The sequence below is a fragment of the Electrona antarctica genome (assembly GCF_951216825.1).
Source record: "Electrona antarctica genome assembly, chromosome: 1".
NCBI classification, from domain to species: Eukaryota; Metazoa; Chordata; class Actinopteri; order Myctophiformes; family Myctophidae; genus Electrona; species Electrona antarctica.
The window spans coordinates 9,384,256-9,409,084 of record NC_136806.1 but is presented as its reverse complement, the minus strand read 5'-3'; the positions used below and the strand labels follow the sequence as shown (position 1 = coordinate 9,409,084).

At 44.3% G+C, this 24,829-nt stretch overlaps 3 protein-coding genes across 3 annotated transcripts in view; 2 read left to right on the top strand and 1 right to left on the bottom strand.

The window, feature by feature from the left end:
• The window catches only part of LOC306929666 (vasoactive intestinal polypeptide receptor-like), a 46,788-nt gene extending 31,442 nt beyond the window's left edge, over positions 1-15,346 (top strand). The window contains exons 7-13 of the mRNA XM_079510290.1: positions 3,131-3,284; positions 7,361-7,421; positions 9,696-9,762; positions 9,853-9,944; positions 10,484-10,613; positions 13,012-13,053; positions 13,235-15,346. Coding sequence (XP_079366416.1) covers positions 3,131-3,284; positions 7,361-7,421; positions 9,696-9,762; positions 9,853-9,944; positions 10,484-10,613; positions 13,012-13,053; positions 13,235-13,426 — 738 coding nt within the window. The 3' untranslated portion in view covers positions 13,427-15,346. The remainder of the gene's footprint in view (positions 1-3,130; positions 3,285-7,360; positions 7,422-9,695; positions 9,763-9,852; positions 9,945-10,483; positions 10,614-13,011; positions 13,054-13,234) is intronic.
• The window catches only part of LOC306929686 (crystallin J1A-like), a 163,672-nt gene that overhangs the window by 74,765 nt on the left and 64,078 nt on the right, over positions 1-24,829 (top strand). The gene's annotated exons all lie outside the window — the stretch shown is intronic.
• Positions 20,873-21,907, bottom strand: LOC306929675 (calcium-binding protein 39-like; the record flags this gene model as incomplete). Its single annotated transcript, XM_079510297.1, has 1 exon — positions 20,873-21,907. The coding sequence occupies one exon, from the start codon at positions 21,905-21,907 to the stop codon at positions 20,873-20,875; it is 1,035 nt and encodes a 344-aa protein (XP_079366423.1).

The window sequence follows — 24,829 nt, the reverse complement described above, 5'->3', positions numbered from 1 at the left end:
TCCTGACACGACCAGACTCCTGACACGGCCAGACTCCTGACACGACCAGACTCCTGGCGCGGCCAGACTCCTGGCACAACCAGACTCCTGGCGCGACCAGACTCCTGACACGACCAGACTCCTGACACGACCAGACTCCTGGCGCGACCAGACTCCTGACACGACCAGACTCCTGACACGACCAGACTCCTGACACGACCAGACTCCTGACACGACCAGACTCCTGACACGACCAGACTCCTGGCGCGACCAGACTCCTGACATGACCAGACTCCTGGCGCGGCCAGACTCCTGGCGCGGCCAGACTCCTGACACGACCAGACTCCTGGCGCGACCAGACTCCTGACACGACCAGACTCCTGACACGACCAGACTCCTGACACGACCAGACTCCTGACACGACCAGACTCCTGACACGACCAGACTCCTGGCGCGACCAGACTCCTGACACGACCAGACTCCTGGCGCGGCCAGACTCCTGGCGCGGCCAGACTCCTGGCGCGGCCAGACTCCTGACACGACCAGACTCCTGGCGCGACCAGACTCCTGACACGACCAGACTCCTGGCGCGGCCAGACTCCTGGCGCGGCCAGACTCCTGACACGACCAGACTCCTGGCACGACCAGACTCCTGGCACGACCAGACTCCTGGCGCGACCAGACTCCTGGCGCGACCAGACTCCTGGCGCGACCAGACTCCTGGCGTGACCAGACTCCTGGCATGACCAGACTCCTGGTACGACCAGACTCCTGGCACTACCAGACTCCTGGCACTACCAGACTCCTGGCATTACCAGACTCCTGGCACTACCAGACTCCTGGCATTACCAGACTCCTGGCACGACCAGACTCCTGGCGCGACCAGACTCCTGGCATGACCAGACTCCTGGTGCGGCCAGACTCCTGGCAAGACCAGACTCCTGGCACTACCAGACTCCTGGCACTACCAGACTCATATCGAGGATTCACTGAAGCTTCCTCCCCGCATATGCGGGGAGGAAGCTTCAGTGAATCCTCGCTATGAGTCTGAGCCAGGCTACATTTCTACAGCTTTCAGACTAGTTTATGTTTTACACTTCCTGTTGAAGTGATATTGGGTATCATGGGGATTGGAGCGTGCTCGTCCCTAGCTGCATTCTGCAGGCTCCATGCAGCTACTGTACGTATACTGTACCATCATCCTGCCTGTTTCATTTGACTATCTTCATATCGACAGATTGATTGAATATTGACGACTTTTAAGAGTACAGGCAGCATAACTGCTTAAAACATGACCAAAACAAGGCTTATTGTTTCCAATGTGATCCATTAAACATTCAGCAATCAAACATCTGGACAAAAACGACCACACAACAATATAGAACATCTAAATGTACTTGGGTGTTGTATTTTAGGTGGTATTACATGTAATTTTCCTGTAGCTTGGGTGTTTTAGTTAGGTATTTTTGTTTGACCTTGATCATTGTTTGAGACTTCTCATGTCGCTTCATTGAATGTGTTAAATTAAAGGTAAAAGTGTCCTGCATGACACTTTGATCTATCGATCATGTACAGTTTAAATCCATGATAAATACGACAAAAGGCGAAAGGGCCTTTCTGTGTGGAGTTTGCATGTTCTCCCCGTGTCCCCTAGGGTAGGTACCCTCACAAAAAACATGCAGTAATCCTGGTCTCTAAACTGCCACCCCCTGGCCAGCCGGGGCGCCTGATGGAGGGGATAACGGAACTGGTTGGAATAACGTGTTCCTTCCACGTGCTACGTCCAACCAGGGAAACTCCCCCCTGTCAGGTGTAAAGGAGCAACTTGGACACTCGGGCATGAAGGAAGCATGAGTTCAAGTCCGTTGCTCTCCCCATGTCCTCCATATATGGGGACTAGGTTGGCGGAGGGTGTGTAGAGCCCAGGATCACATTAGATAATTGACACAGGGGTGAAAAATGGGTTACAAAATCGTGGGATAAAAAATATTTTAAAAAATACGACAAAAGAAGGTTGGGCCCCGAGATAAGACACGTTGAGGATGTCAGAGCCGTTTACTAACCCTGGGGGAATTTAGCAATTAAAGTCCAATTTTGAATTAGCACTCAGTGGCCTCGAAATCACTATAACAATGTACACAAAAAGACACTGTTTATGTGACTTAAAGGCTGAATGAAAACTGTTGTCTGCTCTGTATGATTGAAATGTTTACAGAGCAGACAAATCAATTACTATCATAATCACTATCCAGTCTATCTGTATATATGTATAGATGCTTTCCATCAGCATATGTTTTGCTCGCATGTTATCCTAGATAGTTTTAATAATAATAATGATAGCTCAGATTTATACTACTAGTGCTACTTTGTACTGCTTCTTTGAAGTCCTTAATTGTTTTCTTTGCACTCTTTTTACTTGGCCATTTACCCGGTCGTTTGTTGAGTGATTAGGGTTCATTCCCCTTACTCCAATCTTGCACTTTGTGTGACTCTCTGTGTAGAAGAGCATCTGCTAAACGCATAAATCGTAAATTGTTTGCTCACCGTGGACTCTCTGTTAGTAAATGATCATTGGACAGGTTCACTTAGCCATTTAGACCTGAGGACGGTCGATTCTATAAATGTCTTCTAAATCCTGACAGTTTTCTTGAAAAACCCTATGTTTCTATATCAGTGGTTCTCATACATTTTCATGTCAAGGACCCCCCAAAATATATGTATTTGGCCGCCGACCCCCATCTGAAAATATGTTGTTCCAGGGACCCCCCCATGCAGAAGCAAAGATTTGAGTTAAAAACTTTAGTAGATTTGCACTACATTTTCGCGATTTTTCAAAAATAGCAGACCTACAAGCTCGTAGCGCGGCACTCGGTGCCGCGCTATGAGCTTGTAGATCTGCTATTTTTCAATGGCTAAAGTATAACATAATGTTTAAAAGTTAAAACACCTAAAGGGGTTCCCGCCCAGTATGGGTTAAATAAAATGGGGATACATGAAAGCATAACCTTATACTATAGTATAGATGCATTGCATTGTTTGGAAGAGAGTGTCCTTTTTCAAATTTCAAAGGTTTTCTGTTTGCTTTTTTTTAAAAGCCTGCTGACTCTCACATTCTACGGATAATAATGATGTTTCCCCTCTTCCCTCCCAGACGGGCTGTAAAGCAGCAGTGGTGTTCTTCCAGTACGGGGTCATGGCGAGCTTCTTCTGGCTGTTGGTGGAGGGCCTGTATCTCCACGCCCTGTTGGCTGTCTCCTTCTTCTCAGAGAGGAAGTATTTCTGGTGGTATATCCTGATTGGCTGGGGTATGTGCCAATTATACATATCGCTCATACTGATTTTATTGTTATTTTTAAGATATTCTTTGGGGGGGGTTTTCCGCTTTTATTTGGATAGTATTGGCGACTGGAGAGGTACAGGAAACAGGGAGAGAGAGAGACACACCGTCTCCACACCTTAGCGCAAAACGGTCTTAAGCTGCGCACTTCTTAAGCTCTGCGCAGCTTAAATTCCGAGTTTTTAGACAGCTGGTGGATGGAAAAGAAGCTCCACCTCCGCGGACTTTTTGCGCGGAGGAGAGCGTTTCCGGGAATCTGGCCGTCGCGCAAAAAGTCTGCGGAGGTGGAGCTTCTTTTCCATCCACCAGCTGTCTAAAAACTCAGAATTTAAGCTGCGCGCAGCCGAGAACGTGCGCAGCTCTTTCGATAGTGTGGCAGCACCTACAAGGAGTGACACGCAGAGAGAAGGCTGTCAGGCTCGTGATTCGAACCCACGACCTGTTGTCAGGCTACATTAGAGGCTGTGGTATGTGTGCCTTAACCACTAGGCCATTGGCACCCCACTCTTAATGATTTACAAGGATATGTTAAATGTTAAAAATGTTGTTTGCTCAAACTCACTTCCACTCCGACTGCAGTGGGTTATAAAACAATAAATGAAGAAATAAATGTGTTCCATCCAAAAGTAAATAAAGTCTATTTATTTTGATTGCTTTTGATGGATGGTAATGGCATGGACTTGTCTTTACATCCGCATTTGATTTACATCTTGTAGACAGTTCTACATTAACATTGTTAACTGCAGTCAGCAGCCATCAAGAATCCACTCCATTTTGGGGCGGGAACCCCTTTTGGTGTTTTAAACATTATGTTATAATTTAGCTATTGAAAAATAGCAGATCTACAAGCTCGTAGCGCGCCACTCGGTGGCGCGCTACGAGCTTGTAGGTCTGCTATTTTTGAAAAATCGTGAAAATATTTATTTCAGAAAAGTGGAGGATTTAGAAGATTTTTTTTTAATTTTGAGGTCAGGCCTAAATGGGTTAACTAGGGATGTCCCGATACACTTTTTTCGTTTCCGATCCGATCCCGATACCAACATTTCTGTGTTAGCCGATCCCGATACCAACATTTCTGTGTTAGCCGATCCCGATACCAACATTTCTGTGTTAGCCGATCCCGATACCAACATTTCTGTGTCAGCCGATACTGATACCGAATACCGATACCATGAGAGAATAATATATATAGTAATTAAAAAAGAAAAAAATATCTTATTTTGAATTCCACCGACCTGGAAAAGTGTTTATAGCCATCTAGTTTATAGCTATCTATCCTCACTCAAATGTTTTATTTACCTGCCATAGTGTCAACCCCTTCCTTACCCCTGTGTTGGATCGCTGGTTAGACTGGCATATTCACAGATACCGATATGACCCGATATGACCAGTAAGGGCCGATCCGATACTTTTCCGATACCGATACTCTTAACCCATTTAGACCTGAGACCAGATTTAAAAAAAAAAAAAATCCTTCTAAATCATGACAGTTTTATGAAACTGTGAAACCTATGTTTCTATGTTAGTGGTTCTCAAACTATTTCATGTCAAGGACTCCAAAAATTATATGTAATTTGCCGCCGACCCCAAACTGAAAATATGTTGTTCCAGGGACAAAGAAGCAAAGATTTGAGTTAAAAACGCTCTGAAAGAATATATATTCAAAAGACTTTTCAGACTCCATCTCTTGTACTTGCCCTAGCCTCGACCTCCTACAGGCGTATGCACAGGCTCAACTTAAATAACACTAACTTAAATAGCACTTTATGTAGACATGGCACTCCATAGTGTATAGATTTCCTTAGATAGATATTCCACGGTTATGTTCTTATTGGTAAATGGTAAATGGTGCATTTATATAGCGCCTTTATCCAAGGCGCTTTACATAGATTGTGCATTACATTCACCCATTCACACACACATTCATACACCGATTGCGGCAGAAGCCATGCAAGGTACCAACCAGCACATCGGGAGCAATTTGGGGTTCAGTGTCTTGCCCAAGGACACTTCGACATGTAGACAGGAGGAGCCGGGATTCGAACCGCCGACCCATGGATCATTGGACGACCTGCTCTACCTCCTGAGCCACAGTCGCCTTATTCACTCCCAATCTTCCGCCGCAGTCTGAAAACGCACCTCTTCAGACTCAATCTTGCCGTAGTACTTGCCCTAGCCTCGACCTCCTACAGGCGTATGCATAGGCTCAACTTATGTAACTTAAATAGCACTATATACTGTAGACATGGCACTCCACAGTGTATATTTCTCCTTAGATAGATATTCCACTGTTAGGTTCTTCATTCATGACGCCAATACGCTTTGGAACGAAGATTTAACCCCGAAGGTCGCCATACCCGTCATATGGCGGGTTGTAAGGTTTATATCAATTCCAAGCAGCCGAAGCTCAACACTAACCTTTCGTGCTGCCCAAGGCTCCTAGACAACACCTACGTTCTTCCCATCGTGAGGATCAATGCGCGCCCACCCCATATTGATCCACTTCTTTGCTGTTTGTTTTCTCAGAACAATACTCCAAAGTTGTTGTTTTTGTGATTTTTGATCGCTTCGCCGAAGCCATATTACCGCTTGTGGTGAAAAATAAGACATGTCGGCTGCTGCTCGTACAACTTTTTGCTCCTCCTCTCGCTGTATTGGGCTGTGTGCCCTGGAAGTAGTTGGCGCGAATTCACAGATAATGCCTGGCTGCCTGTGGTCATTTCACATAAACACCAGGGGGCGATGAAAGTGTTAAGCTACTAATAGACTGAAGTAATTAACAATATATATTCAAAGATTTGCGCCACATTTTCAAAAATAGCAGACCTACAAGCTCGTAGCACTCGGTGCCGTGCTATGAGCTTGTAGATCTTCTATTTTTCAATAGCCAAAGTATAACATAATGCTTAAAACACCAAAAGGGGTTCCCGCCCAAAATGGGTTAAGTGAAGGTGGGGGCCGCATGTGGCCCCCGGGCCGCCAGTTGCCCAATGTATGAAGCAGAGCATAGCTCTGGGTGTCTCTCACGATCACGTTGCATCATCGTTTCTGTTCCTCACTGGAAAAAAAAGGTTTTTGAAGCTTTTAGCTGTCAAAAGCTATTACATAACCTAGCATCGCTATTCTGGGTCGAACATTCAGCAAAAATAGCCGATCTAAAAGCTCACAACATTGTGAGCTTGTAGGTCGGCTATTTTTCAACAAGTATGCCGTAGAGCAGGCTTTCCCAAACTGTGGTGCGTGCACCCCTAGTGGTGCGTGCACCCCTAGTGGTGCGTGGATGACCTACAGGGGGTGCGTGACATGAAAAGGGTAATGGCGGACGGTTTATAGTGTTATTTAACACACGTCAGAATCCGGCAAAACACTGTTTTTGTATAGAGCTGCTTGACGCGAGACGGGAGAGCAGCAGCTCTCTCTCTCTCTCTCTCTGTCTCTCTCTCTCTCTGTCTGTCTCTCTCTCTCTCTCTCTCTCTCTCTCTCTCTCTCTCTCTCTCTGCACGGCCAAAACAGTTTGGGAACGCCTGCCGTAGAGTTTATAAGTGGTTAAACTATGTACTCGTAATTTATGATACACCTGTAAAAAAAACAAAAAGAGAAAAGTGCAGAAAGGCTTGATAAAATGCTGTTTGTTAAATCGTTTTCAAGGCAAGACTGTGTCTGTAGTCGCTTTTAACTGTGAAGTCAGTTTCAGCCTGACCTGAAACAGAAATGTAAAGTTTGTGAGCTAGTGACATCTGTTCCCACAAAATTATAAACTATAAAACAAAATTAAAATAAATTGGGATTATAGCCAACTTAAGTCCTATAGGTTGACAAACTGGATCCTTTGTATCTTAGCGATGTTGAAGGAAGAATATCAGACACTGACCAAATATGGACATGTTGTGCTTTGCAAATTGAGTCTTTATGTTTTGTTTTAAGAGCTTGGACAGAATTGATAACCTACATATATATACAATGTATTGGGTTTCTTCAACATTCCATCGTTATTATCTTTTGAAATATTTCTAATCAAGCTTTGGTTGTTTTTCTTGTTCACAGGGGCTCCATCCGTCTTTATCACAGCATGGGTGATAACCAAGGCATATATGAATGATCCTGGGTGAGTCTGTCATTCTCTTAGTTTGAACATTAAATAGTTAAAATGATTCCTCATTAAAGAATTCAAATGTCTTCCACCGTTGTGTAGGTAGCTTAGTAAAGGTCGCAGTCTGAAAACCCACCTTTTCAGACTCCATCATGGCCCATAGCACTTACCCTACCCCCTTAGATAGCATCTTTGTAGACTTAGATAGCATTTGATACAGACTTATAGCATGTTATGTAGACAGCACTATAATTGCATTGTATGTAGTCATAGCACGTCATAGTACAGCAGTAGTACAGTACAGTACAGTACAGTACAGTACAGTACAGTACAGTACAGTACAGTACAGTACAGTACAGTACAGTACAGTACAGTATAGCATAGTATAGCATATATGTATTCCCATGCTTTTTGTTCTTGCTTAATGTAAATCGCTCTGGATTAAGAGCGTCTGCTAAATGCCTAAATTGTAAATTGTAGTAATATACAGTATGAGTGACGATACGTTTAGTTGTCAATGCGTTTCGAATGTGGTTGTGACAGTGATTACAGGAATACGACGGTACACTACTGTATAAATAAATAGATGTCTTCAGTGGACATCTAGGGGGCGCTACACTGAGGATGGTGCAGCCACTTAGTGAGCAGCTAAGTGGCTGCACCGACAATTCGTCCGTCCTGCAGGGAGTTCCGTATTTACTGTTTTTGTTTTTCCTCTGAAGGCCGAGTTGAGGGGCTGGCTGCGTAAACCCCCGGGCAGGGCGGGTACACGTGGAAAAATAGAGCACTTAGAGCAAAAAAAAAAGAATTCACGCGCAGAGCTTATGCTCAACCTGCTCACTGCAGTCGGGTTCCATTGATTATTGCATTAAGGGTTTTATGATCCGGTCGAGAGCGGATGTTAATTTACGTCATGTTGTAGTCACTGATTTGGAGTCATTATGCAGGAAACCACAAACCGGAATAAGAAGTACCCGCAATTCCCCCGTGATCAATAGCCAGAAACCGAGAAACGAGAATAATAAAGTTTTTTTTTCTTCGTTTTTTATTTTATTTTAACATCCGGTCTAAAATGGATCACATGGCGATTTAGAAACACAGACCAGGCTTTCCTCCGAGGTGGAAAGCCTGCAGGTGATGTGATGCTAGTGGCAGCGTACTGTCCCCAGTGTAGCCCGGCCCTATAGTGAACCATTCTAACAGTGTAGCTCGGCCCTATAGTGAACCATTCTAACAGTGTAGCCCGGCCCTATAGTGAACCATTCTAACAGTGTAGCTCGGCCCTATAGTGAACCATTCTAACAGTGTAGCCCGGCCCTATAGTGAACCATTCTAACAGTGTAGCCCGGCCCTATAGTGAACCATTCTAACAGTGTAGCCCGGCCCTATAGTGAACCATTCTAACAGGCAACGACACCCTCGCTGCCAGGCACCAGAATTGTGATTTGGAGCACAGGGTGTATCATGTCATTTGGGGTTCCAGGGGACCCACGAGCGTTTGGCATTTGAACTCAAATTGAGACGAGCGTTTGCATTTGAACTCAAAATTGAGGTCTTATGCATATTTTCTCCACTTGTTGTTTTTGAAGATCAGCGCTGATTGCATCGGGGGTGGGGAGGGGGCGTGGCGTCGGTCGCGAGACATGGCCAAAGCCTTTCCGGGGGTCCCCAGGGGGTCCCCAGGGGGTCCCCAGCCAAAATCGTTGAGAACCCCTGAAATAGTGCACAACAATACAAGACATCAATGACAGAAGACACATGTTTACTTGTCAGAAACCATTAGCCACTTTGAACCTAGCCGGGAACTCACCTATGCTTTTTATGGCATAGGCAGCTCCCGGCAGGATCCGCCGGGAGAAACTATGCGCAGCTGCTAGACATGAGACTAATTAACTAGAGCGACAGAGAGAGAGAGGAGTGTGTGTGTGTGTGTGTATATGTGTGAGTGTGTGTGTCAATTTAACAAAGGTGCAGACGATCAGAAATCAGCAGAGAGTGAGTGATGTTTGCGCTACTCTATGCCGAATTGAAGTGGACTCGGACCCAGACTTTTTTTTTCTCCCTGCAGGAAATAAAAATGTCTGGGTTTCCGAGGCTACTTTGAACCTGGCATCCCTATTTTGGGCATTATAGGAGAAATATCAAGTTTTTGCTGAAATGATGCCTGTGTTTTGGGTTAGTGGTGTGATAACGACAGTCTGTGTGCTCCAACAGATGTTATGGGTTAGTGGTGTGACAACGCAACACGATTGAAGGTGTGATTAAATAGTCGCTGTGTTGCTCCAACAGATGCTGGGACACCATTGATGACAACCGCTGGTGGATCATAAAAACGCCCATTTTAATGACCATACTTGTGAGTCACATCTTCGGCCGCCCTGTGTTGTGTTCCAACGCTGCATAATGTCGAGAACGTCATGACTCATGTCTTCTATTGTCTCCGCAGGTTAACTTCTTCCTCCTCATTTGTATAATCCGCATCCTCCGACAGAAGATAAACTGTCCTGACATCGGAAGAAAGGAATCCAATCAGTACTCGTACGTTTTCAAAACCAAAGATGTCAGCCCCAACTTTAGGTTTTTATTATGCAATAAATGGTTCAAGGTCATATCTTATCCGGTTTACGTGCACCGTATAGCAAATTGCTTTGGCTGCTATTATGTTGCTGTTGAGTAGAGATATCTCTTGCACAGTGCAGAGAACAGAGGCGTATCTACAATAAGGCGAGGGCAGGCGTCCGCCTGTCCAAATACATTTCTGGCCTGGCCAAAATCCATACAATGAGAAAAGAGAGAGGACAAAAACAAGACCTGAGAACTATTAGTGGACCAATTGGAATGTAAATGCATGCTTTTCAGCCTTTGTATACTACTCGTCTGGCAGGTATATCTCTTTGAAAACCTTTAGTGTTACGATTGTGCGCGGAGGGACGACAATTAACACATCTTGCCTGTCCAAAATGTAATTCTTACCTGCCCAAAATGTAAATCCACTGGCAGAGAATTGCTTCCACTCTGCTTTTGACTAGGATGTGAGATAGAATATCTTCTCATTAAGTTTCTCTGTCTACTTGCAGGAGGCTGGCGAAGTCAACACTGCTGTTGATACCTCTCTTTGGGATGAATTACATTATATTTGCCTTCATCCCCGACCACATTCACCCCCAAGTGAGAATGGTCTTCGATCTTATTCTTGGATCTTTTCAGGTAAATGAAATCAAAACACATACAGTGCACGATCATAGGTAGTCAGATAAAAAAAGGGTACATCTGAATAATCAGAAATGTTAAGTCCTATTTAAAGGTACAGTAGTGTAAGTGATATGTCTTTGGTTAAAACAAAAAGTTTTGTATTAACCCATTCTGGACGGGAACCCCTTTTGGTGTTTTAAGCATTATGTTATACTTTTAGCTAAAATAGCAGATCTACATGCTCATAGCGCGGCACCGAGTGCCTAGCTACAAGCTTGTAGATCTGCTATTTTTGAAAAATCGTGAAAATGTGGCGCAAATTTGGCGCAAATTTCTTTCAGAGAGAATTATTTTTTACTCAAATCTTTGCTTCTGGGGGTCCCTGGAACATCATATTTTCAAATGGGGGTTAGCAGCCAATTACATATAATTTTGGGGTCCTTGACATGAAATATTGAGCACCACTGATATAGAAACAGGTATTTCAGAAAACTGTCAGGATTTAGAAGACTTTTTTAATATTTCGATGTCAGGCCTAAATGGGTGATTTGGAAACCCCCTCCAGTCTGCCCCGGTAACAAGATGTGCACATGCACGCACTACAGTGGGGGACACGCGACAGGCCAACAGCACACACACCAAGGCCCGCCCCCGTTTGATCATGATTGGCAGAAGGCCCCTCCGGGTCGGCCGGCGGCTCATGGACCGACCGGCCAACCCATGCGGCCGACCCATGAGCCGACTGGCCAACCCATGAGCCGCCGGCCGACCCATGAGACGACCCATGGGCCGACTGGCCAACCCATGGGCCGACCGGCCAACCCATGAGCCGCCGGCCGACCCATGAGCCGACCCATGAGCCGACTGGCCGACCCATGAGCCGACCGGTAAATTCACCTCGCCCTCCCTTGAATTGTGGGAGAGCAAATCTACTTTCCTTTTTATAAAAGATGGTTCAGTGTGCCCTATATATGCCCTAAGGTTCAAGGTTGTGCTTCACTGTTTCATCTTGAGTGCAGGTACATTAGACTAGAGTAAAACGTATCTTTGTTCGGCTTCCTTCAGGCAACGCAGCAGCATAGGTAATAATAATAAAACCGTAAAAAGATCCCTAAGGAGACGAGAAAGGAAGGAATGAAGCACATTTCATTTTAGCATTCAAAGAATTTGACCGGCTCTTATCATGGCTGCCACTTAGATATTTCCAGGTGATTTCATTCCCTCAGTTGGGAACCTTCCTAAAAAAGGACTTATTTGGATGCACCCTAAATCTCAAACAGTAGCAGGCTTCAGAATGCCAGTGTCTCTAATCCATTTTGGGCGGGAACCCCTTTTGGTGTTAGCATTATGTTATGCTTTAGCTATTGAAAAATAGCAGATCTACAAGCTCATAGCGCGCCACCGAGTGGCGCGCTACGAGCTTGTAGGTCTGCTATTTTTTTTAAATCGAAGAATGACTGACAGAAATATAGCTTTTTCAGAAAACTGTCAGGATGTAGAAGACATTTAGAATTTGACCTGAAAATCTGATCTCAGGTCAAAAATGGGTTAATCAAGGGAATTCTATGTCCTTTGTCTTTGTTTTGATTCCCACAGTCTGTTAGTCCATCAGCCGGGGTTGTGGGGTGGGAAATTTGGTATATAGTTTTTTTTTTTATTGGGCCCTAAACTATTGTCTATATACATAGTTTACATACATTCATGAATTCTCTTGCTGACTGGCTGTCGGTATTGAGCAATCTTTTTTATAGGGGTTTATATGTGACCATACCATTGACATCCTGTGTGACATATATGTGCTATTTTGTGTTTTAGCAACACTAAAAGAGAACTGAATCAGAAACATCGTGTGAAGCCAGCTTTTGCCTTGGTTTGGAAGGAGTACCCATAGTGTGAGGTGGACTGGATGATGACCTGTTAGATTAGCTCGGCGAATGGTTTTATTAGTGTACTGTGACTGAATTTGTATGTTTGAATAAGACAGTACGGCTCTTAGTGAGCCACTGAGCATGGAATCCAATGTAAACACCGGACACCAAACTCAAGTGTGCAACCGAGGCACATATATTTGAGCTGAATTGAAGTCCCCTCGAGAGTGCATGTTCTCTAGAAATGGAAACATATTTTTAATTTACGACTGTTCTTAACTGACCGGATTATCCCTTGGGGGCGCTTTCCCCGGTCGTCTAAAATGGCTGAACTTCTGTCGGTCTGAATTTGGGTATCATTATAAGATCATCAGAGTATTTCCCCAGCTGAACTATCGTGCTCAGTGTGGCAGTAATTTTCAAAGTCACAGTTATTGTCACTGGGGATTTCACTTGTGCAATTACTGTATCTCTCTCTCTCTCTCTCTCTCTCTCTCTCTCTCTCTCTCTCTCTCTCTCTCTCTCTCTCTCTCTCTCGGGTTTAGGGTTTTGTTGTTGCCGTCCTGTACTGTTTTCTTAATGGAGAGGTAAGGCAGCAAAACACACACAGGTGTGCATACAAACATGATTACAAAACACACTGATTAGAGGTTCAATAAATCTCCCCTTAGTGTCTACTGCACTACGCAGTTTACTAATGTTTGTCCGCCTACTTAAATCCTGTTTGATTTTAAGCCCCGCCGTCTCATCTCTCTCACACACTTGCAGGTGCAGGGAGAGATTAGGCGTAAGTGGCGCAGGTGGATGCTACAGAGGTTCCTGATTGCGGACACTAAATATCAGCAGCCGTCTATCGGCAGCAACGGTAACAACTTCAGTACCCAGATCACGATGTTGAGTAAATGCAGCCCTACGCCACGCCGGGCGTCCGCCTGTGGGGAGCACCTATCTTCCATCTGAACGTGAGCCCGGATAATGCAGCCAATTAGTGTTCAGGCGGATATACAGCTATATAGCTGGAACAATCATACTACTACCATGTCTCTGTAAAGGTTGAAATGACAGTTGTTTCTTATCCATGTGTGCTGAGTACTGAGCATTGGAACTATATATAGGTCGTGATGTTTCCATGTTTTATTACGGTCAACACAGTGCTTCAGACCGTGTGAGATGTTTCATTACCTTCCATGCATTAAGGCTTTGGATAACCTTCCTAGTCCTCCTGCTTGTGCATACGTTCCATGCAATGCAGTCCCAGACACTGCCCTCTAGTGGTGACATGGGTCTGAGTCCAGGAGATCATGAGTCATGTCTGATGTCATTCCCTCTCATTTGTACATCAACACCATCTAATCAAGTAAAAACACAAAAACGAGCGAGCTGGTCATTGAGAAAAGACTATTACAATTGACAATCTAGGCATTTTAGCAGACGTTCTTAATCCAGAGCGATTTACAGTAAGCAAGAACAACACATGGTAATACATCAAATGCATAAAAAAAAGACATGACAGACCTGTAACTCACTGTCATTACTGGTTAAAACCCTCCACAGAGAGAGGTCTTCCAGCATGGCCTCAGGCAATTTTATTGGCACAAGAGGTAATATAACTCTTGGTCAACGAGTGCTTAGGCAGAGAGCGGCATCCTATTGAACCAATATGTTTATTAAAAGGGTGTGTTGCACAGTGGCTCAAACCACTCAACCTAATGAGCTTACACAGTATGTTGCTGATATCTTAGGGGACCAATGGAAAGTATATCAATGAAACACGCTAGGCTGAGCAACATATACTCATGTCGCTCAATGCACTTAGCTGTTTCTGACAGCCATATTTACTTCGGAGCATTACATTCCACTGAATTACTGCCAGATAGCATTCCAAAGAGGAGACGACAAAAATAAAAAAAACTCCCGCTTGTGAAATTTATCTCTTGGACTACAGATGCTTTTAGTTTTGTCTGAGTGCTTAGTTTGGTCAGCAGTCACTCATTTTAAGTGTCGCCTAAACTTATCAGACCAGATGTATTCAATTATCAGTCCAAAAGCACTGCGTTTTTGTTCTAGACTGTGACGTACCACGTGGTATAATATCTGTGATCAGCTTCAATTAATTTTTCAGCACGTCTTTATTAATATATATATATATATAAGTCACTGCAGTGTACTAATGAAAACATACGTTGATGGATGTTGCAGTATGGCTCTATCTCTGTTTAATGTTGTTTTTAAAAAGCTGACATATTACCCGGAGCAACGAACCAGCTATAATACAGAAGACTGTATAAGAACAAGGCATTTCAGACAGTGTTTTAATATTTGCCAACCAAATGTCATGTTGCAGAAGATTTTCACCGTACTAGTTGTATGTGGAAGTGCGAGCATGATCGGTAAACGTACCTCAGACTAAATGTCTCAGTTTTTGTACATAAGGTGAAATACTATATGTATGATTGTACAGTATGTACACTACACATGATGTGAAGAGCAGGTTTATGCTGTGTTATATTGTGATGATTTACAGTTCTCAGGTGTTGACTGGAAATTAATGTTTACAGTGTCAGATGTCCTGTTCCTCCCTCCCTCCCTCCCTCCCTCATGGTATTGCTCCTTGTATGTTGCAATATGAATTTTGTGCATAATGTATGTAAATGTTAGTGAACTGAACACACCATCAAATGAATATTGTCTTGTGGATTAGCCTGTGTAGCCTGTGCTTCTTAATCAGTGGAAATTGAAAGGCTATTAATTTCACCTCCGGTGTTTGTCTCCTGTAATTTGAAAGGATTACGGTAGTTCCTCTTTTGACAGTTTAGCTTTTTTTGGCCTTTTCGTGGTCTTCTTTAATCTTGGCCTCACTGTTCAGCCACTTAAATATTTCCCAAGTTACATATATTTTTGTGTTTTAACCCATTCTGGACGGGAACCCCTTTTGGTGTTTTAACTAAGCATTATGTTGTAGTTTAGCTATTGAAAAATAGCAGATCTACAAGCTCATAGCGCGCCACCGAGTGGCGCGCTACGAGCTTGTAGGTCTGCTATTTTTGAAAAATCGTAAAAATGCGGCAACAAATCTTTGCATATATATTCTTTCAGAGCGAACGTTTTTTTTATTTCGACGTCAGGTCTAAATGGGTAAACATTATGTCATACTTTAGCTATTTTTGAAAAGTCGTGAAAATAGGGCAAATATCTCTCTATGTAGCAGATTCTGCTCAGCCCTTAGGCCTGCCTCAGGCCGTGAAAATACGCTTGCGTAACTAACCGGCACTCAACTTCTCTGCATGTCCAAAATAAACGCACGAGAGAGAGAGAGAGAGAGAGAGGGGGGAGAGGGAGGGACGGACGGGTGCTGTGTGTGGGACTCCTGTTTTGTTGTTGGTAACTTGTGGTGTTGTGGAGCATTTTCTATATTATTATTATTATTATTATACTAAAGGATGTATTATAGGCCCCACCCAAAATCACCACCAGCCACGCCTACTTCCTACTACTTACAGAATACATTTGCAGCAAATTTATTGCGTAAGTAGTCATTGGTGTGGTTTTGGGGCTTAATGGCTGCCCACCTGGCTGGTATCTATGTTCTAGTGGGGCTCAGCCCCCGTATCTTATGGAAGAAAGATGATAAACTATTATTAAAATGTTTTACAAGAGAATTATTTTATATGCTGGTGGAATAGTCACAAGAAAAACACAAAATACGTTGAAATTGGCTGATTTTTATTTTTGTTTTTATTTTTTCAAATCAGCTCCCATTGGCATGGCATTCATTGAGTTGAGTGAGTGACCGCTGACTCACCATGTGGGCTAATATCCAGTTGTGTCATGCTGGTACCACAGTGTGGTACCAAAAGTAATTGACATGCATGCGCAGGTACGGCACGGTACGGTGCACACGTACACGCTAGAACACGGCCCCCTAGATGCAAGAACTCTGTACCCAAATCACCCATTGGTTACTTGCACAGGTTTACCTCCCTAGATTCACAAAGTTACCACAAATTACCCAAATCAAATGTGACCAAATTTGACTGAGGGACTGCCATTGGATTTTTTAAAATTTTCGTTTCATATGTTCAGTTTGACCCACCAGTTTTGGAGATATGGCTTATAGAGTAATATCTTGCAGAAAACGGCGAGTTGAGAAAACAGGCTTGAAAGGTTCACTTCTGTGGTCTCTAACATTACACCTAGCTACATGTTTAAGCATTTATTTCATATTTACATGTCAATTTCAGCTCTGACACTTTTTTCAGACATGCATGCATACTACATGCTAGTATGTGAAGAGTCTGCCTGTGCTATTAACTCACTTTGAAGAAGAAAAAAAAAGTTTTTCTAGTCTGGTGAAAAGCTGGAATTTGCGCGATGGCAGGCTCTCAGTCAAATCTGGTCACAAATGGCTACTTTGCAGGTTTAACTGTTTACAGAGCGGTTTGTAAACCCCTCTTACAAAGCCATGTCACAGAAAGTGCACTGGATAAAATATTTGACACGACTAAATAATGTGAAGTATGCAAATTACTTGTGTGATTTACTTACAGTAAATTATATCAAGAATTTAACCGTGCTGTGTCTGTTAAGATGTATAATAATGTATTGTGTAGTTTGCAACGCATTTGTATTAAACAACAATTGGAAGAATTTTGGAATTGAAAGGATGGTATTATTTTCTGCTAAGTAACAGCTCTAGCATGCTTTAACATGATTGAATTGCTTTCAGGCATTTAGCTAAATAAAAGCTCTCATCGAGATTTACGTAAAAATGAATGGCAGGTATTATTGGACAAACGCTGAGGAAGGCCATACAGGCCGAAACGCGTACGTTTTCATTCTCAGAGGTCAATAAAATCATGTAAAAGGACATACAATGAGTGCTGGCATTTTCTTCACCTCAACTTATATCTTCGAGCCTTGCACATAGGCCTCACTCAGACCTTTACTGCATTGCTGTATGCTTGTTGGATGAATGTTGTGTAGTGTCATGGCCACCCCAATGCATTTCCAATGGAAGTCACATGGTTTGTAGTCCACATTTTGGACTACAAGCTGTTGTATGGCTTTCGGCTGTGTTTCGACTGTGCCCCTCCCCCTCATACAACACAAATGTTGTGTCAAACCATGTGACTCCCATTGGAAATGCATTGGGGCGGCCATGACACTACACAACATTCAGCCAACAAGCATACAGCAATGCAGTAAAGGTCTGAGTGAGGCCTTAGAAGGATTTTGTTTGAACCTGGAGTGCTGTGGGTTGTCTGCTACGGCAGTACATTTCTCTCAGGTATTAATGGAGGCCATTGCCTCGCCGTCGCTCATAGATGCATCCACGAGAACCACATAACCCTTGATGGGGCGGCGGTGGCTCAGGGGTAGAGTGGCTGGATGGCAACCGCAACGTTGCCAGTTCGAACCCGGGCTCCCCCAGAGTCAGTGTCGAAGTGTCCTTGAGCAAGACACTGAACCCCTAATTGCTCCTGATGTGCTGGTTGGTGCCTTGCATGGTTTCCGCCGCCATCGGTAAATGAATGTGTGAGTGAATGTAATGCACAATCTATGTAAAGCGCCTTGGATAAAGGTGCTATATAAATGCACCGTTTACCATTTATGAAGAAACATGCTGGAGCAGGCCAAGGAGATGCTGTATGTATGAGTGTAGATTAGAACCTTGTAGAAAAGGCCTTTTATGTAAAACTGGTTTGTCTTGTTTTATTTGTCTATTAAATTAAAATCACACTTTCGTCACAATGATGACGTCTGATGATGTCAACAACATGATGTCCAATCATTTGACCACATTCTGTGCTCAAACAGACAGACGGAGAGATACAGACGGAGAGATACACACGAAGCGGTGCATTGGAGCCGGCACCCCTCAAAAATACTTGAATGGTTGTTGCTACAGGAAAGGATACGACCCATGCCCTCCAAAAGGGTAGTATCATTAAAATAGCACTGAGGATTTTATAGCTTAGATTGGGGTCCGAGAGATTAAAACAATATAGTGGACAAACTGTTACAATGTGGTACTGGAAATCAAAAACAGACGGCTCAGATGGCTCGGACATGTCCCTCGAATGGATCAGAACAGCATTCCTAAAGTAGCCCTAAGATGGACCCCACCTGGAAAGAGGAAACAAGGGAGGCCAAAAACAACCTGGCGGAGAACTGTGACCTCACGGAGAACTGTGACCTCAGAACTGAAGATGGCAAATCTAACATGGGGCGATGGAGGCTCAACATGCTGCACAGGATAGGACCAGATGGAGGCAGATAGTCACAGGATAGGACCAGATGGAAGCAGATAGTCACAGGATAGGACCAGATGGAGGCAGATAGTCAGCCTTACGTTCCACCGGGACGAAGAGGATTAAGTAAGTAAGTATGTGGCATAATGCATATCAACCTGGGGGTCCTCGAAATTAAAAAGGCTGAGAATCAGGACAGCAAGCTGAATAACATCAAGTGTCACTTTGCCAGGCCCTTATCGACAGGAGTCTCCGTCTCCCTGGTCCGTGTGTAACACTGCCTGATGCTCACACACACACACACACACACACTGTCCACTGTGGTCATCCTTGATGATGCCCATTTGTACTGCAACTAGCTGTACCCCTCCTGCATGGAAGAAGGGGGTGTCACCAAAGCTTTGCAGCAAATGGACTGGGCCATATACTGTTCTGGGGCAGTATTATGCGTGTCTTAAGTATCAGGTCTTATTACTTAACTTAAGACCTGGAGGCGTGGTCAATGCTGTTTGGCCACTCAGAATAGCCAAATGGCATTGATCAGGTCTTAAATTAAGTAATAAGACCTGGTACTTAAGACACGCATAATACTGCCCCTGGTGTCTGGAGAAGCATGTATGCAAGGGTTGAAGCTTGTAGGGAGTCTAAGTAAAGATGGGGTGCCATAGTTTTTTATGCGTCTATGGAGTTAACATTACTCTAATATAGGGAATATTTGAATATTATAACCACACCCAGGGATGGGTGTGGTTATAATATTCAAATATTCCCTGTGTATATTTTTGGTTTCTTCCTCAAACCTGAAAGCCTGAGTCAAAAGGCCCCATCGAAATACGTACACCGCTTTAGTGACACACTAAAATCATCCCCTCCCCTTTATATCATACAACAGCAGCTGGGGGGACGTGGCTTCAGTTCAGGTGGGTGGTGTTAAGGCGAAAACCAGGTATACACGAGTATAAAGAAGGAGCGTGTACAAGGAGTATATACAAGGGGGGTATACGTAATGAAATGGTCGGTGTGGCCACAAAAAGACTCCGAAGTCCTGACGTCACTCGCTCATCCCCTGGTTCATCCCCTGGTTCATCCCCTGGTTCATCCCCTGGTTCATCCCCTGGTTCATCCCGTGGTTCCCGGATGTTTCTCCATGGAGAATAACATTGGGGTCATCTTAAAATCGTCTCATATAAGAATTGTGGTCCAAAAATAAACAAACTGTCTCTGCGATATTGTCAGGGAGGTGTCTCTGAATCGTTTACGAGTCACTCATTTGATACAGTCTGTTTCTAGCGAAAATGCAACTAATTCGGCAGCAGTAATATTAGCGTTTTCTCGCAGTCTGTTGATTCTTCATATCCATACGAGTGGAACCACTGGGACGAATTGTTTATTTTTCAAACACAGTTCTTATATGAGGCGATCTAAGATCCCCCTATGGGGATTATAATACAAACAAAAAAATACACAAACCGGTGGACTTATATTGGAATCAGACTTTGATGCTCTATCTGATAGAGATGCTCTATCTGATAGAGCATCAAAGTCTGACTCCAATATCGCTAGATAGAGTCTATCATAGTACCCGATGATCATGTTGTTTAGGGGGATCACGGCTTTAAAACTAAATCTAAAACTAAAAACAACCTATAAACACTGCATTGTATTCTTCCGCCCACCAGTTGCCGTTTACATCTGTAGATACTGTATATAAATCAAGGAATCTCTGTGGTTAAAAAACATGCCCATATAGATGGAGATGGAGAGAAAGAAGGGACTGACGTGTTAACAGCTGGAGAGGATGGCGCAAGACAGACGAGGGTGGAAGCGATTCATCAATGGCCTATGTTCCGAAAGGAATACAAAGGCCTAAGTAAGTAGGTATATAGATGGAGATCCCTGAACCTCTGATTTACAGACCTCCCTCTCCTAAAAAACAAAAAACAAAACAATAAATCAATGTCCACTGAGGAGCAGGGGAGCTGACGAATAGATACGGTCATGTTTGTCTTTGTCGGATTTCATATGTCGCCTAAAGGGTCTTCCTATTTGTTCAGAAATCAACGCCCCTAAGCAGCAGAACTTTGCTGAAGGGTCCAAGCAGTCTTGTATCCTGAATGGGGGTCCTTTTTGCCCTCTGCTTCCACCACGCCCACCTTCAGGCAGCCTCCTGGGGAGCAGGCCTCTTCAGGTCCCTGATCTGTTTGACCAGGTACATCTTCTCCTCATTGAACTGTTCGTCCTCCGTCCTGTCGTTCTGGAACTTGCTGAGGAACTCGATGAGTTTGGTCTGGTTCTTCAACAGAATGTCCAGGATTGGCTGCGTCTTGTTGGAGTTGGCCACAAACACCTTGAAAACATGGAAAGTCTCAAACTGAATGTTACGGCTCTCGTCTCGTAGAAGGTTCATCATTAGCTTCAGATTCTCTGGCTGGCTGATGTATTTTGTCATGATGGTGAAGTTATGCCCGTCGAGAAGAAGCTCTTCCAGTAACTGGAGGGATTTCCTTTTGGTCACATAATTCTCCGAGTGGAGTAACTTCCCATATTCACTGAAGAACTTGTCGTAATGCTGCTCCAGGAACTCTGTGCTCAGTAGCTTGTGTCTCGTGAGCAAGTGCTTAAAAGTGTTAAATGCTTCGGAGGCAGTGACGACCGTAGACGTCTCGATATACCTGAAGAGGTCATAGAAGTGCTCTGACCACAGGACGATCTTGGCCAGCGGGGCGTGACTGATGCACTCTCTCAACATGATGCCACAGTTTAGGGCAATCAGTTCCGGAAACTCGTACCCCTTGAGCAACATGAAGAGGATGTCTGGTTGGCTGGACAGGTACTCCACCGTGGGCATCCGAGTGCCGATGCGACGCCCCAGGACATGGATGAAGATCTGAGCGACGTCCTTTTTCCTCTCAAAGACAATGAGCTGCAGGTTGGCTATGAGGGTGCTGAGCAGGCCACTGTCGTAGAGCTCCTGAGCGAGCTGGGCCACCGCCGCGGCTCGGGGCTCGTTGTCGCCGGTGCCGTAGAGGATCTCCTTCATGGACACCAGGCTCTTCGACACCTCCTTCGTGGCCTTCTCCACCTTCTTGTCGGAGACGTCGTCGTGCTTCTCCAACACCATCATGCTGTCCTTCAGGTTCCTGACGATGTCCACCGGTGACTTCTGGGACTTGTAGAAGGGGAAATGCATGGTGTGTTCCCGGGTCGGGTGATCTTAGTATAGTGCACACACTATACTAGACTGTGAATGTATAATTCAAAAAACTATCCTACTTCTCTATCTAACGAATAGTCGGAGAGGAGCGCTGGCACGTTTATTTATAGCTCCAAACATTCCCATATTTGATTGGACAGAGTATTTGCTTACGTCACAGTGATAGTATAGTCTATAGTGCACATTCAACATCTAGACAACTATAGGCTACTACAAGCAAACACGGCCTCTTCCAACGTCCTTCATGGGTGTCACTGATGACTAATTAAGGCTCTGTTCCATTGAGTGTACAGTGGTTCTCAAAGATGTTTGAGGGGCGCTAGCATTTGACATTTGACCTGAAACTAGGTCAAATGTCCGCCAAATATGACGTAAATTTTGCCAACCAATCACATGGGTTGGCTACGAGATGATTTATGATGGTGTATAATCATAATAAGAGCGGAGCGCCCCTCACTTCACACGGGTCTGAGTTTTAATTTCAAGGACCCTCATAACTCTCAGAGTTACAGTTCACATGAAGAAGGATGACGTGACATGAAGAAATATATGAAGAGGTACAGGCAGGGAAAACAAGGTCCCTGTGACGTCATGTGGGTCAATACATCATCATCATCATCATCATCATCATCATCATCATCATCATCATCATCATCATCATCATCATCATCATCATCATCATCATCATCATCATCATCATCATCATCATCATCATCATCATCATCATCATCATCATCATACTGTACTTGAGGTACTTGTACGCAGAGACATACACACATAGACATCAAAGGGGGCTTCAGCCCCTGCCATATTACCCGTCTGTAAAGCAACTGCCCTCTCCAGTCTCCAGACCACGAATGCAGCATTTACTGTACTACGGTGAAAGAAATGCAAATGCCACTCTTTTCCATGCCATGCCGGAAGGCAGCATTCAGGAGAATTGTCTCCTGAACTTGAACACAGCATTTTGCATTGAACAAATTTGTTTAGAAATCCATGTCGTTGCACCGTATCTCCACTAGCTAAAGAGTGCTGCATGGGTTGTGCCCCGAAAAAAAATGATATATAAAATGGCTACAATGGCTTGTAGATCTGCTATAAAAAAGCAGATCTACAAGCAGATCTACAAGCTCACAACGCGTTGCGTTGTGAGCTTGTAGATCAGCTATTTTTGCTATTTTTGTCCAAAAGTGCGTTCTTACTTCAGCCCCTGCCTCTCTGACACTCTCTGCACGTCCCTGCTTGTACGACTCAAAGCATGAAATTGTCGGTGCAAACCACACTTGCACTTTCCCAGAATTGCACGTTTCTAGTTATTATTATCCAATGCATGGCTTTCGGAAATGTGTCAGCCAAGTCTATGGACTTTTAATGTTTGTTTAGAGCCTATTTTAACAAATACCATTTGACAGCCTATAGACTGTTTGTTGTTTGTTTAGGGCAGTTATCAGGGAAAGAAAATCATCCTGGTGGAACTAACGGTCCCGTGGGAGGAGGGCTGCGAGGAAGCGGCAGGGAGAAAGAAAATCAATTACCAACAACGTGTCCAGGTCTCCCGGGACAAGGGGTGGACAGCATGGCTAATGACAGTGGAAGTGGGAAGTTGAGGATTCCCAGCTCAGTGCAATCCGATGACAAAGGTCGGACTGAGAGGTCACTTGAGGAAAACAACAGTTTGTAGGCTGCGGGAGAAGCAGCAGAGAGAGCCTCATGTTGGCTCTGGCATAAATGAGAGGACAATATAGCTGGAAGCCAGGGGGAGAGGGGCAGTGATTTGGTCAATCACTGCTGACCCGCAAACTCGAGTGTTGAGGTTCAGAGTCTAAACCTTAGAGTATATATGAATAGAGACGGCACCCGAGTTCTCCTCCCATCCACTTGCATTAAGTTGCTCAAAAGCGCATGAGGCGATTTCACTGTGCATTCTGGGTAGGAACAGAGTGCATTCTGGGATGGATTGGGCCCAAACACATGAACGCGCTGCCGCTGACTATCATTGCAGGCATTCAGCGGTCACGTGTCATCGTGAACGTGCACAATGATAGTCAACGGACCAGCGCGTTCATGTGTTTGGGCCCACGCTGCAATATCAGATTCGGCCACTATGTCCATTTCGCCTCAGGGTTTCATCCGGGTGCCATCTCTATTCATATATACTCTAAGGTCTAAACAATCTTAAGAAGTTTGGGGACCACCTGATGACCTCTCTTTCAGGCCAAGGCCTTAATCCTTTACAAATGGGGGTTTATCGTATTTTTCGATGTATTTACAAACTTGAGGGGGAGGGGGCAATTACTGTATCTTTCAGGACCCCCCCCCCCCCACACACACACACACACCTACCCATGCAAACACTAGTAATGAGGTTGTAAGGCATTTGTGGGTCAAGAAAGTACCTGTTGAGATTTTAGCACAATGGTTTACATACGTAGTCTACCCTGCCTGGAGTATTTTACACATAGTCTACCCTGCCTGGAGTATTTTACACATAGTCTACCCTGCCTGGAGTATTTTACACATAGTCTACCCTGCCTGGAGTATTTTACACATAGTCTACCCTGCCTGGAGTATTTTACATATAGTCTACCCTGCCTGGAGTATTTTACACATAGTCTACCCTGCCTGGAGTATTTTACACATAGTCTACCCTGCCTGGAGTATTTTACATATAGTCTACCCTGCCTGGAGTATTTTACATATAGTCTACCCTGCCTGGAGTATTTTACACATAGTCTACCCTGCCTGGAGTATTTTACATATAGTCTACCCTGCCTGGAGTATTTTACATATAGTCTACCCTGCCTGGAGTATTTTACACATAGTCTACCCTGCCTGGAGTATTTTACACATAGTCTACCCTGCCTGGAGTATTTTACACATAGTCTACCCTGCCTGGAG